Raw genomic sequence first — 13,274 nt, forward strand, 5'->3', positions numbered from 1 at the left:
ATTACCTCAGGCTGAAGAAGTTGAATGAGAAAATCACATCGGACCCTGATTTATTACAGTTTTGTCACAGGCGCAGAGACTAGCTTAGCTTTCAGGGAGATTGATTCCCCTCTATTTTATTTAATAGTTAAAAGTGACTTATTTCTGTGAACATAGAGGCAATTAAGAAAAAAAAAGTTACTCAGATAAATCAGCAGCTAGTGATGTGCAGAGGAACTCATCCAATCACATTGCAATTAATAATACTCGAAATAAAAGTTGAACTTTCATCACATGCTGCTCCCTTCAGGCTCCAGTGATGTGAGGAACCTGTGTCTGTCCAGGAGGCTAGGCTGTGTTCAGCTGTAACTGGCTCAGAGTGCCTCCCCGCCCGCTGTACATTCCCCACTCAGCACCACCTGTCTGTCAGCCCACTCACTGCGTCGTACAGAGAGAGCTTGTCTTTGTACCTGAGACTGTTCCAGTCATCGGAATACACAGGGTAGACTACTAATGAGAGAAAGCAACACATGGGGGACTATATTGAGACAAACCAACTTAAAAACCTCCTGGTTGGAAATCTCTATAGAGCACTGCCATTGTGTTGCCCTGTTTCCGTACAGTGGGTAAATCGCACTCCCACAGTTGTGCCCATTATAAATGGTGGGGCTGTATAACAGTACAGGCTACTAGCATAGCCAAGTGAATAAAGTTAGTTGCTGCACTCTCTCACAAGAAAAGGCAGAAGTTTGTGTATGACTGAGTCGCAGTACTTATTCTAGATGACAATAAAGGTTTTCTGTGGTAGCAAAATAAGTTGAGAAACTAAGCATGCTTTGTAGCAAGAGTGAAAACTTAGCAGTGCCTTCATGCTGAGAGTGATCTTGGAGAAAATATGCAAATTGACCGCATTTTATCTCTTAATTGTCAACTACATAAAGATCTTCCAACTCAAATATAGAATAATGTAGGAGGCAGCGAGACATATGTACAGGAGTGTAGACTCTAGCCTGTTAAGCCTGTTCTGCCATTCAGTGAGATCATGTTGATTGGCCTAAATCCCTCCACCTGCCTTTGATTCCATATCCCTTGATACCCTTAGCGAGCAAAAATCTGTCAATCTCAGACTTGAAAGCCCCATGTGAACCCCAGCACCCACAGCCTGTTAGAGTTATCGAGTCAGAAGGAGTCTATGCCGACACTCTGTAGAGCAGTCCAGTCAGTCCCATTCCCGTGCTTTCTCCATGCAGCTTTGCAAGTTTATTTCCCTCAAGTGCCCATTCAATTTCCTTCTGAAATCATTGATTACCTCCACTTCCATTATCCTCATGGGCAGCAAGTTCCAGGCCTTTACCATTTGCTGTGTAGAAATGTTCTTCCTCACATCACCATTGCATCTCTTGCCAAGACCTCAAATCTGTGTGCCCTTGTCCTTGTACAATTAGTTAATGGGAACAATGTTTCTTTTTCTACCTTACCTAAACCTGTTACAAACACCTCTATCAAACCTCCCCATAATCTTCCTTGCTCCAAGGGAAACCATCTCCGCTTCGCCTAACCTTAATAAATGAGTAGAACTGAAAAACCAAAAAGGAACAATCACATTGCTGGGACTGTACTATAGGCCCCCAAACAGTCAGAGAGAAATAGAAGAGCAGATATATAGGCAAATTTCAGAGAAGTGTAAAAATAGTAGGGTAGTAATAGTGGGGGATTTCAACTTGCGCAACATTAACTGGGTTAGTCATAGTGTGATAGGTTTAGAGGGAGCAGAATTCTTAATCCAGGGGAGCTTTTTAAGCCAGTACGTAGAAGGTCCTACAAGAGACATATGTACAGGAGTGTAGACTCTTGAATAAGCCAATGTGGTACTGTTATTCAAGAAGGTCCTGGACTTAATTTTAGGAAATGAAGCTGGGCAAGTGGTAGAGGTATCAGTGGAGGAGTATTTTGCAGATAGTGCAAAATAGCGCAGATTGCACAACTCCGTTAGATTCAATGTTGTTATGGAAAAGGACAAGGATGGGCCAGAAATCAGACTTCTAAATTGGGGGAAGGCTGATTTTAATAAGATCAGATATGATTTGGCCAGAGTGGACCGGGAGCAGCTACATTTGGGTAAATCTGCGTCAGAGCACTGGGACTCATTCAAGAAGGAAATAGGGAGAGTACATATTCCAGTAAAGATAAAGGGTGGAACCAACAAATCCAGGGAACCCTGGATGTCGAGGGATATACAGGATTGGCTAAAGAGGAAGATGGAAAGCTTATGGCAGATACCAAGGGCTCAAAACAGCGGAAACAGTAGAGGAGTATAGAATGTGCAGGGGGGAACTTAAAAAGTAAATTAGGAGAGCAAAAAGGGGGCATGAAAAAATATTGGCAGGTAAAATAAAGGAAAATCCAAAGCTATCTTACAAGTACATTAAGAGTAAGAGGATAACTAGGGAAAGAGTAGGGCCCATTAAGGACCATAATGGTAAGTTGTTTGTGGAGCCGGAAGGACGTAGGTAAGGTTCTAAATGAATACTTTGTGTCAGTGAGAGGGAAGACGTGGGTATGGAAATCAGGCAGAAGGACTGTGATATAATTAAAGAAATTAGCATAGGAAGGGAGAAGGTTCTAAGTGGTCTGGCAGGCTTAAAAGTAGATAAATCTCCAGGCCCGGATGAAATGTATCCCAGGCTGTTGAGTGGGGCAAAGGAGGAGATAGCAGGGGCACTGGCAATAATTTTCAACACCTCTCTGGCCACATGAGAGGTGCCAGAGGACTGGAAGACAGCCAATGTGGTCCTGTTATTCAAGAAGGGAAGAAGGGATAAACCAGGGGCAGTTAGTCTAACCTCAGAGGTGGGGAAACTATTGGAAGCAATTCTGAGGGACAGAATTCATCTACACTTGGAGAGATGGGTATTAATCAAGGACAGTCAGCGTGGTTTTGTTAAGGGGAGGTCATGTCTGACCAATTTGATTGAATTTTTCATAGAGGTGACCAGGTGTGTAGATGAGGGGAATGCATTTGACGGAGTCTACTTGGACTTCAGCAAGGCTTTTGACAAGAGGGATCTGGGAGACTGGCATGGGAGACTGAAAACGATGGTAAGAGCCCATGGGACCCAAGGCAATTTGGCAAATTGGATCCAGAATTGGCTGAGTGGCAGGAAGCAGAGGGTGATGGTTGAGGGGTGTTTTTGTGACTGGGTGCCTGTGTCCAGTGGGGTTCCAGAGGGATCGGTGTTGGGTCCCTTGCTGTTTGTGGGATATATAAATGGTTTAAACTTGAATGTAGGAGGGTTGATCAGTAAGTTGGCGGATGACAAGAAAATTGGTGGGGTGGTAAATAGTGAGGAGGATAGCCTTAGATTACAGGAAGATGTAGACACTCTGGTCAGATGGGCTGATCAGAGGCAAATGGAATTTAATCTGGATAAGTGTGAGTGATGCACTTGGGCAGGACAAACAAGGCACGGGAATACACGATGAATAGTAGGACCCTGGGAAGTACCAAGGATCAGAGGGACCTTGGTGTGCATGTCCACCGGTCCCTTAAGATAGCGGGTCAGGTAGATAAGGTGGTTAAGAACGCATATGGGATACTTGCCTCTATTAGATGAGGCATAGAATATAAGAGCAGGGAGGTTATGCTGGAACTGTATAAAATGCTGGTTAGGCCACAGCTGGAGTATTGTGTGCAGTTCTGGAATCCACATTATAGGAAGGATGTGTATGCACTTGATTGCAGAGGAGATTTACCAGAATGTTGCCTGGGCTGGAGAGTTTTAATTATGAGGAGAGATTGGATAGACGGGTTATTTTCCTTGGAGCAGAGGAGATTGAGGGGGTCATGATTGAGGTGTATAAAATTATGAAGGACATAGGGTAGACAGGAAGGAACTTTTCCCCTTGGTGGAAGGATCAATAACCAGGGGGCATAGATTTAAGGTAAGGGGCAGGAGGTTTAGAGGGGATGTGAGGAAGAATTTTTTCACCCAGAGGGTGGTGGGAATCTGGTACTCACTGCCTGAAAGGGTGGTAGAGGCAGAAACCCTCATAACATTTAAGAAGTATTTGGATGTGCACTTGCGATGCCATGGCATACAAGGCTATGGGCCTGGTGCTGGAAAATGGGATTAGAATAGTTAGGTACTTGTTTGACCGGCGCAGACTCAATGGGCTGAAGGGCCTTTTTTTGTGCTGTAGACCTCTATGACTCTGAGTCTGTGACTCTAAATTCCCTTATCCCTCAAACCATTCTGATAAATCTCTACACCCTCACAAGGATTTCCACATCCTAAAGTTTTGTGACCTGAACTGGATTCAATACTGTAGTTATGGCCTAACCAGGGCTTTATAACTTCCCTGCTTTTGTGCTCAATGCCTCTATTTCGAAGCCCAAGATCCTTTATGCTTTATCAGCTACTCTGTCAATGTCCTTCCATCTGTGCACATGAATCCCAAGGCCTCCCTGTCCCTGCATATTCTTTAGAACTGTGCCATTAAATCTATATTGTGCCTCCCTATCCCTTCTGCCAAAGTGCATCACCTCACATTTCTCCAATAACTAGTCAGTAACTAGAAGACACAGATTTAAAGTAATTGGCAAATCCAAAAAAAAAAATTATGCAGCCAGTGATCAGGAACGCACAGCTTAAAAAGGTGGCAGGAGCAAATTCAGTAATAACTTTCAAATGGATTTGGATAATACGTGAAAAGGAGAATTTTGCAGGGTTATGGGCAAAGAATGGAGCACTGGGACTAATTGGATAATTTTTCAAAGAACTGGCACAGACCTGATGGGTCGAAAGATCTCCTCTGCCCTTAAAATTCAATGAATCCTGGTGAGTTTATTTTCTTTTCGCAGCAGAGGACGTGAGATGTGGGAGCGAGAAAGCCGACGGGAACGGGAAGGGAGAGAGATGCTGGCAAGGGAACGAGACCGACTGCAGATTGAGAGGATGCGTCTTGAAAGAGAGAGACTGGAGCGAGAGGCACTGGAAAGAGAAAGATTGCTTATAGAAGGGGTAAGGAAAGGAAACTAAAGGGCAGATTATGAGAAAACATACAGTTGTCTAAATGGAAAGGTGCATGATTAGGAAAAACAGCATCTATCTGACAATGCAGAAAATTGCCCAACCTGTCCACAAAAAGTAGGACAGGTCCAATCCAGCCAATTATCGCCGTATCAGTCTATTTTCAATTGTCAGTAGTGTGATGGAAATTGTTGTCAATGCTATCAAGCAGCATTTACCCAGCAACAACCTGCTTACTGCTCAGTTTGGGTTCCGCCAGAGCCACTGAGCTCCAGACTTCTTCATAGCCTTGGTCAGAACATGGACAAAAGAGCTGAATTCCAGAGGCGAAGTGAGATTGACTGCCTTTGACATCAAGACAGCATTTACTCTCCACCACCTGTGCACAGTGGCAGCAGTGAGTACCATCTACAAGGTGCACTGCAGCAACTCGCCAAGGCTCCTTTGCATGAGAACACCACCGCCTGCAAGTTCCCCTCCAAGCCAAATACCATCCTGATTTGGAACCCTTATCACCCTTCCTTCACTATTGCTGGGCCAAATTCCTGGAACTCCCTAACAGCACTATGGGTATATGTACACCCAACAGACTGCAGTGGTTCAAGAAGGCAGCTCTCCACCACCACCTCAAGCGCAATTGGAGATGGGCTCCCATGCTGGCTCTCATCCTAAGATTAAATGTTTTAAAAAACCCTATCCTTGTTTGCAAACATCATGCAATATACATTAAACTGAGGAATTTGAGGTGCTAATGTGATATAATAAGAACAGAAACTTGGCCTCATCCAGAGGGAAGTGGGAACTAAACATTCCTTGCTATGAAATATTCAAAAATGATAGGGAATGAAAAAGGAAAGAGCAGCATCCCTCAGTTTCAAAAATATCTATTAAATCTGCTCCTAACTTTTCTTTTTTTCCATCTTTTCTCAGAGGGTAGTTTGTGGAATTCTGTTCCCCAGAAAGCAGTGGAGGCTGAGTCATCGAATTTATTCAAAGCAGAGTTAGACGGACTTTTGATAAGTAAGGGAGTCGAGAGTTATGGGGGGCAGACTGGAAAGTGGAGTTGAGACCACAACCTGATCAGCCATGATCTCATGCTCCAGGCTCAAAGGGCCAAATGGCCTACTCCTAAGTCTTTTTTTAACCTCCTCATTCCACTGGGAAGAGTCCCAGTATCATGAGCTTTGTAGCTATAGTTTTCCATCCCTGGCATCATCCTGGTGAATCTGTACTGTATGTGATCTGTGGATTTGCTATCCTTTCTATGATAGAATGCCCAAAGCACCATACCAATGATCATCTTCTCTCACCCTCACCCCCCACCCCCCCCACCCCAGACTAGCGTATGCAATTTTAATTAACATTCTATTTGTCATGAGAATGAGGTCCTTGTCTATAATGTGATATTTTACCGTGGCAGTTGGGCTATTCTGAAGGGAATTTCAGAATTATGCTAATGCAAGAGAATAGAAGTATGGCTTCATAACTAGAGAGAGGGACGAGACCATTTCTGCACCATTCACAGTCTGGCTGCAGGCTTATATTGGCATTGAAAGGTAAGAAATGGAGAAAGAATAATTGAAAGCCAGGTAGATAGAGAGAAAAAGGAAGCGGAAGATGGTGAAAAACGGGTTTTCTGAAAGAATTAGAGTGGAAAATTATGAGCGGTGTAGTGGAATTTGACTAGTAATAAAATACAGAAGGAATAGAGTAGTTGGGCTCATTTATGTTTGTTAGAAGCGACATACATTTGTACATAGGGACCCGTTCTCTGCAAACATCAGTTCAAGCCTTGCGCCTTTTTTGAATTACCCAGGAGCTTGAGGAGCCAATAGTTCCATATTGCTTTTTCCATGGCAAGGCTTGGCCAGCCATAGTCAACTTGCCAACAAATCAGCATCCGTTTTCTCTTGTGGTATAAATTGTTGTGATTGTTTGAATTTAGCATTCTTGTGTTTGTCCTGATGAGTGCAAAATGAAAAGCTTCGGCATATGTCTCTCTTTTCAGCAGTATTAATAGATGATAAGCAATAGTGTTCATAAAGATTGATTTACTTGGATAAGGATCTGAACGGCACCATCTGAAAATGAATGGGGACGAAAGGAAGGCTGGGAGAATATTGAAAATTAGCATGTGGTGATTTACTGGAACTTTTAAAAGTTTGAAGCTCCTTCTGAACTGGTTTGGACAGGTACAAATATTGAGCCAGGAACAGTAGAATCCCTATTAATCTTACTAAAAATGACATGATTCACATGCAGGTTAGCTTTAAGGAGGTACTGTCATGAAGCATGTGTTCATTTATACCACTGTTGTGTCCCTTCCCCACAGGAGAGGAGGCGAGAACAGGAGCGAATACGCCGAGAGAAGGAAGAGCTTTTTCGTGAGATGCGCTATGAGCAAACTCTGAAAAGGCGTTATGATGATAGGTAAATATGGTTTCAATTTGCTTTTCAGATCACTGGAAGATGGGGAAGCACCCATCTCTGATAGCTGCCCTGACAAAAAAAATGTGTTGCATCATACAGACTGACCAAGTCCAGCATTTGATTCTTAGTCACTGCTTAGCCAGCTGATCTTAGCCAGGCATCAGTGGAGGTGCTGAAATTACTTCAAAACCTGGGTCAGAGTATTGGTTTTGGTTTCCTCTATCGATATCTGCTTGTTGAGGATGTCACTGAGCTTGGTTGGAATGAATTAGACTACCAGCATGAGCTGTTTTAACTCTCAGCATCTGTCAAACTGTTACCCCTGGCACTGACTCCTTCAGGAGCTGAGAAATAAGGGAAGTAATTCATGAAATTTAGAAGGGAAAGAATTTATAATCGTACATGTTTTGTAAAGGGCAAACCTGCAATATTCACCCTGGTTACAGCCAGAAATTGTGCTGAAATTTGAACTATCTCAGTCCAAAAGCAAATTTATTCTGCTTGGCAGATGGAATTTAATGCAGGAAAGTGTGAAGTGATACATTTTAGTGAGACAATTCATGCTGAATGTTGCAGTTTTTAATGGAGGTGAGCAAAGAGGATGTTTGTGCAAAAATCTTACAGGTGGCAGAGCAATTTAAAGCAACAGATAACACATATTGGATCTCAGGCCATATAAATTGAGGTAAAGAACAAAAACTGGGACAGTGTGCTGAGCCTTAATGAAATACTAGTTAGGCCACAGTGCTGGGCATCACACTTTAGGAAGGCTGTGAAGGCTTTGATGTGGGGAAGAGGTGTACTAGAATAGAGTATAATACTTGGGTAGACTGGAGAAGTTGGGGCTGGTCTCCATGCAGCAGGGAAGGCCAAGTGGAGATTTGACCGGTGTTTAAAATGCTAAAGGGTTCAGTAAATAAAGAGAAACTGTTTCCAGTGACTGAAGGGTTAATAACCAGAGGGGAGAGGTTTAAAGTGATGAACAAGAGAACCAGTTGTAACATGTGGAAAAACATTTATACACAAGTTTAGGATTTGGAATGCATTGCCTGATAGGTCGGTGTACACCGATTCAATAATAACCTTCAAAAGGGAATTGGATAAATACTTGAAGGGAAAAATATTGCAGGGATATTTGGGGAAAGAGCAAGGCAATGCAACTAGCTCGATTGCTTTTCGAAAGAGCCAGTGCAGACTTTGGACCAAATGACAACCTCCTGCAGTACTGTATCAGAATGTACAGTTGGTTTGTTGGTACTTGTGTGCAATAAGTAATGTAAAGTTACAAATGAAAATGGACGATGACCTTGCATCTTGTTTGTGTATTTTAATGGTGAGTTTGGTTGGACGTTGAAGTATTCCTGGTCACTGATTTTTGTTAGGAATCAGATTTGAGTAAAATTCTTGTGATGCTAACTCAAGTAGAAGATTTGGTGACAGATTTTACTGTAGTTTTAATCACTGAATTACATCTCTGCAATAAAATTAACACAGTATGCTGCTAAGATTTAAGTCTAACATTATGATGCTCCTGTGATACACTTTGGAAGGAGTAATTTGACAAGGAAGTATTCAATGAGCGGCATGACACTAGGAAGTTCTGAGGAACAAAGGGACCTTGGCGTGTGTGTCCATAGATCTCTGAAGGCGGAGGGGCATGTTCGTGGGGTGGTGAAAAAGGCATATGGGACACTTGCCTTTATCAATCAAGGCATAGATTACAAAAGTAGGGAGATCATGTTGGAGTTGTATAGAACCTTGGTGAGGCTACAGCACTGTGTGCAGTTCTGGTCGCCACATTATATTGCACTGGAGGGGGTGCAGAGGAGATTCACCAGGATGTTGGCTGGGATGAAACATTTAAGTTATGAAGAGAGGTTGTTTTTGTTGGAGCAGAGAAGACTGAGGGGTGACCTGATCAAGGTGTACAAGATGATGAGGGGCATGGACAGGGTGGATAAGGAACAACTGTTCCCCTTATTTGAAGGGTCAGTCACGAGGGGACATAAGGTCAAGGCGAGGGGCAGGAGGTTTATGGGGGATGTGAGGAAAAACTTTTTTTACCCAGAGGGTGGTGACAGTCTGGAATGTGCTACCTGGAGGGTGGTGGAGGCGGGTTGCCTCACATCCTTTAAAAAGTACCTGGATGAGCACTTGGCACGTCATAACATTCATAACTATGGGCCAAGTGCTGGTAAATGGGATTAGGTAGGTAGATCAGGTGTTTCTCACATGTCGGTGCAGACTTGATGAGCCAAAGGGCCTCTTCTGCACTGTGTGATTCTGTTACTGATCCATCATATTGCTATGTGAAAGTGGTTTATTTTATTTGGAATGGAAAACTGCAGTGAGTCAAGGGTCTTGGGATCTCTTTTCACTGACTTTGATACCGTTTTTAAACAAGGATACCACGCTTTAGTATATACCAAGTATTGTGTGGGACATAGTACTGGAACATAGGAATGACCAGGATCAGAAAAGATCATTTTGGTTCATATGGCTAGCCGGTGAGTTCAAAGTTACAACGCACATTTCAGCAGCATCCCTCAGTTGATGTTTTCTTTTCGCGGATGCACATATAAGCCTAGATTGTTGCATTGGGCAGTCAATTTTCAAACATTGACCAGCCCATGCATGTATCTGATTAGCCCATTCACTTTCCCTTTTCTGTCTTTCATCCCATGTTCCCTCACTCTCAGGGCCATAATGAACAGATTCTCAGAATTCAACTCATCAGAGCACTTTAGTGCTCTTGAATACCCCTAGAACTACCAGAACTACTTATTTTACTGTATTTGGAGATAATATAATATAAATATATATATATCAAATCTTTTGATTTTTGTTATGTTCTGTGTGACATGAAGCCCACAATTCTAAATACTACTGTTGTACTGCTAGGAATCTGTCCACTAATTCCTCCAAATCCTTTTCACATGTTAGAATCATAGAATGATACTGGGCTACTTGGCCCATCGTGCCTGCTCTGGCTTTTTGAAAAAGCTATCCAGTTTTCCCCATACCTCTATTCTTTCCTACCCCTGGTCCCCACCATTGCTTAGTAAATTTTACTTTTGAAAGTTATTATTGAATCTGCTTCCACCATTATTTCAGGCAGTTTGTTCTTCCTCAGCATAACTCACTGCATAACAATATTTTCCCTCATGCTGCCTCAGGTTCTTTTGCCAATTATCTCAAATTTGTCGTCTCTGCTTACTGGCCCTTCTGGCACTGTAACCAATTTCCCCTTATTTACTGTATCTTTCAAGATTTTGAATACCTATTCAACCTTCATTAACCTTCTCTGCTGTAAGTGAGAAGTAGCCCAGTTCCTCTAGTCGCTGCTCATAGCTGAAGTCCTGTATCCTGGTACCATTTTTTGTAAATCTCAGCACCTGATAAGGCCTTGGAATTCTTCCTAAAGTGAAGTGCCAAGAATGGCCTCAATACACCAACTGAGACCTAACCAGTGATGTATAAAGATTTAGTAAAATTTACTTGCTTTTGTACCATGTCCCACACAATACTTGGTATATACTAAAACCAAGGTTTCCATTTGCCATATTCCCACTTGTTCTGGCTCCTTCAAAGACCACACCCATCCTGTGCCCCCCCCCCACCCCCCCCTGCCCGGAGTCTTGGCTTTTTAAACTGTACTATTTAGTGCCCGTCTGCCCTTATCACCAGCCTGTGCTCCTGGCCCCAACACCAATATCTGGGAGATAACCACTGCACACTCACCCTAAGTCCCCCGTCTGAAAAGCAATCACTTTCCCTTCAAGCCTATGGGTGTCAGCTTTGCTAAGAAGCTGATTATGTGGTACTTTATCAAATGTCATATACTCAACATTAGTCACCTCACACTCACCCACCTTCTCTCTCATTTCATGAAAGAACACAATCAAGTTAGTCCATAGAACCATAGAACACTACAGCACAGAAAACAGGCCATTCGACCCTTCTGTGCCGAAATATTATTCCGCTAGTCCCATTGACCAGCACCTAGTCCATAACCCTCCAGACCTCTCCCATCCATGTATCTATCTAATTTATTCTAAAAACTTCCGCATTTACCACGTCAGATGGTAGCTCGTTCCACACTCTCACCACTCTCTGAGTGAAGAAGTTCTCCCTAATGTTCCCCCTAAACCTTTCCCCTTTCACCCATAAGCCATGTCCTCTCGTGTTTATTTCTCCTAATCTAAGTGGAAAGAGCCTATTTGCATCTACTCTGTCTATACCCCTCACAATTTTGTAAACTTCTATCAAATCTCCCCTCATTCTTCTATGCTCCAAGGAATAAAGTCCTAACCTGTTTAATCTTTCCCTGTAACTCAACTCCTTAAGACCCGGCAACATCCTAGTAAATCTTCTCTGCACTCTCTCAATCTTACTGATATCCTTCCTGTAGTTAGGCGACCAGAACTGCACACAATACTCCAAAGTTGGCCTCACCAATGTTTTATACAACCTCACCATAACATCCCAACTCCTATACTCGATACTTTGATTTATGAAGGCCAGTATGCCAAAAGCTTTCTTTACAACCTTGTCTACCTGTGACGCCACTTTCAGGGAATTATGTATCTGAACTCCCAGATCCCTTTGTTCCTCCGCACTCCTCAGTGCCCTACCATTTACTGTGTATGCCCTACCTTGGTTTGACCTTCCAAAATGTAACACCTCACACTTTTCCGCATTAAATTCCATCTGCCATTTTCTGGCCCATTTTTCCAGTTGGTCCAGATCTCTCTGCAAGCTCTGAAAGCCTTCCTCGCTGTCCACAACGCCTCCAATCTTAGTGTCATCAGCAAACTTGCTGATCCAATTCACCACATTATCATCCAAATCATTGATATAGACAACAAACAACAATGGTCCCAACACAGATCCCTGAGGCACACCACTAGTCACAGACCTCCAGTCTGAGAAGCCATCATCCACTACCACTCTCTGTCTTCTCCCACACAGCCAATTTCGAATCCAGTTTACAACCTCTCCATGGATACCAAATGTCTGAACCTTCTGAACTAACCTCCCATGTGGGACCTTGTCAAAGGCCTTACTAAAGTCCATGTAGACAACATCCACAGCCTTTCCTTCATCTACTTTCTTGGTAACCTCCTCGAAAAACTCTACAAGGTTCGTTAAACACGACCTACCACGCATAAAGCCATGCTGACTATCCTTAATCAGCCCTTGGCTGTCCAAATAATTATATATCTGATCTCTCAGAACACCTTCCAATAATTTACCTACTACTGACGTCAGGCTCACTGGCCTGTAATTACCTGGTTTACTTTTGGAGCCTTTTTTAAACAACGGAACAACATGAGCTACCCTCCAATCCTCCAGCACCTCACCCGTGGCTAAGGACATTTTAAATATTTCTGCCAGGGCCCCTGCAATTTCTACACTAGTCTCCCTCAAGGTCCGAGGGAATATCATGTCAGGCCCGGGGGATTTATCTACCTTTATTCGCTGTAAGGCAGCAAGCACCTCCTCTTTAATCTCTATATGTTCCATGAAACTACTGCTTGTTTCCCTTCCTTCCTTATACACTATGCCAGTTTCCTGAGTAAATACTGATGCAAAAAAACTGTTTAAGATCTCCCCCATCTTGTGAGGCTCCACACATAGACGACCACTCTGATCTTCAAGGGGACCAATTGTGTCCCTTACTATTCTTTTACTCTTAATATACTTGTAGAAACCCTTTGGGTTTACCTTCACATTATCTGCCAAAGCAACCTCATGTCTTCTTTTTGCCTTCCTGATTTCCTTTTTTTAGTATTTTCTTAAATTTTCTATACTCTACAAGTACCTCATTTGCTT

General features: G+C 42.9%; 1 protein-coding gene across 4 annotated transcripts in view; it reads left to right on the forward strand.

Annotated features, from left to right (window-relative positions):
* The window catches only part of LOC144688707 (scaffold attachment factor B2-like), an 84,261-nt gene that overhangs the window by 53,368 nt on the left and 17,619 nt on the right, over positions 1–13,274 (forward strand). For all 4 annotated transcript variants that reach the window (XM_078555574.1, XM_078555573.1, XM_078555575.1 and 1 more), the window contains 2 exons: positions 4,841–5,000; positions 7,342–7,439. In XM_078555574.1, coding sequence (XP_078411700.1) covers positions 4,841–5,000; positions 7,342–7,439 — 258 coding nt within the window. The remainder of the gene's footprint in view (positions 1–4,840; positions 5,001–7,341; positions 7,440–13,274) is intronic.

This window comes from Cetorhinus maximus, chromosome 13 (genome assembly GCF_964194155.1).
Source record: "Cetorhinus maximus chromosome 13, sCetMax3.hap1.1, whole genome shotgun sequence".
Classification (NCBI taxonomy): domain Eukaryota; kingdom Metazoa; phylum Chordata; class Chondrichthyes; order Lamniformes; family Cetorhinidae; genus Cetorhinus; species Cetorhinus maximus.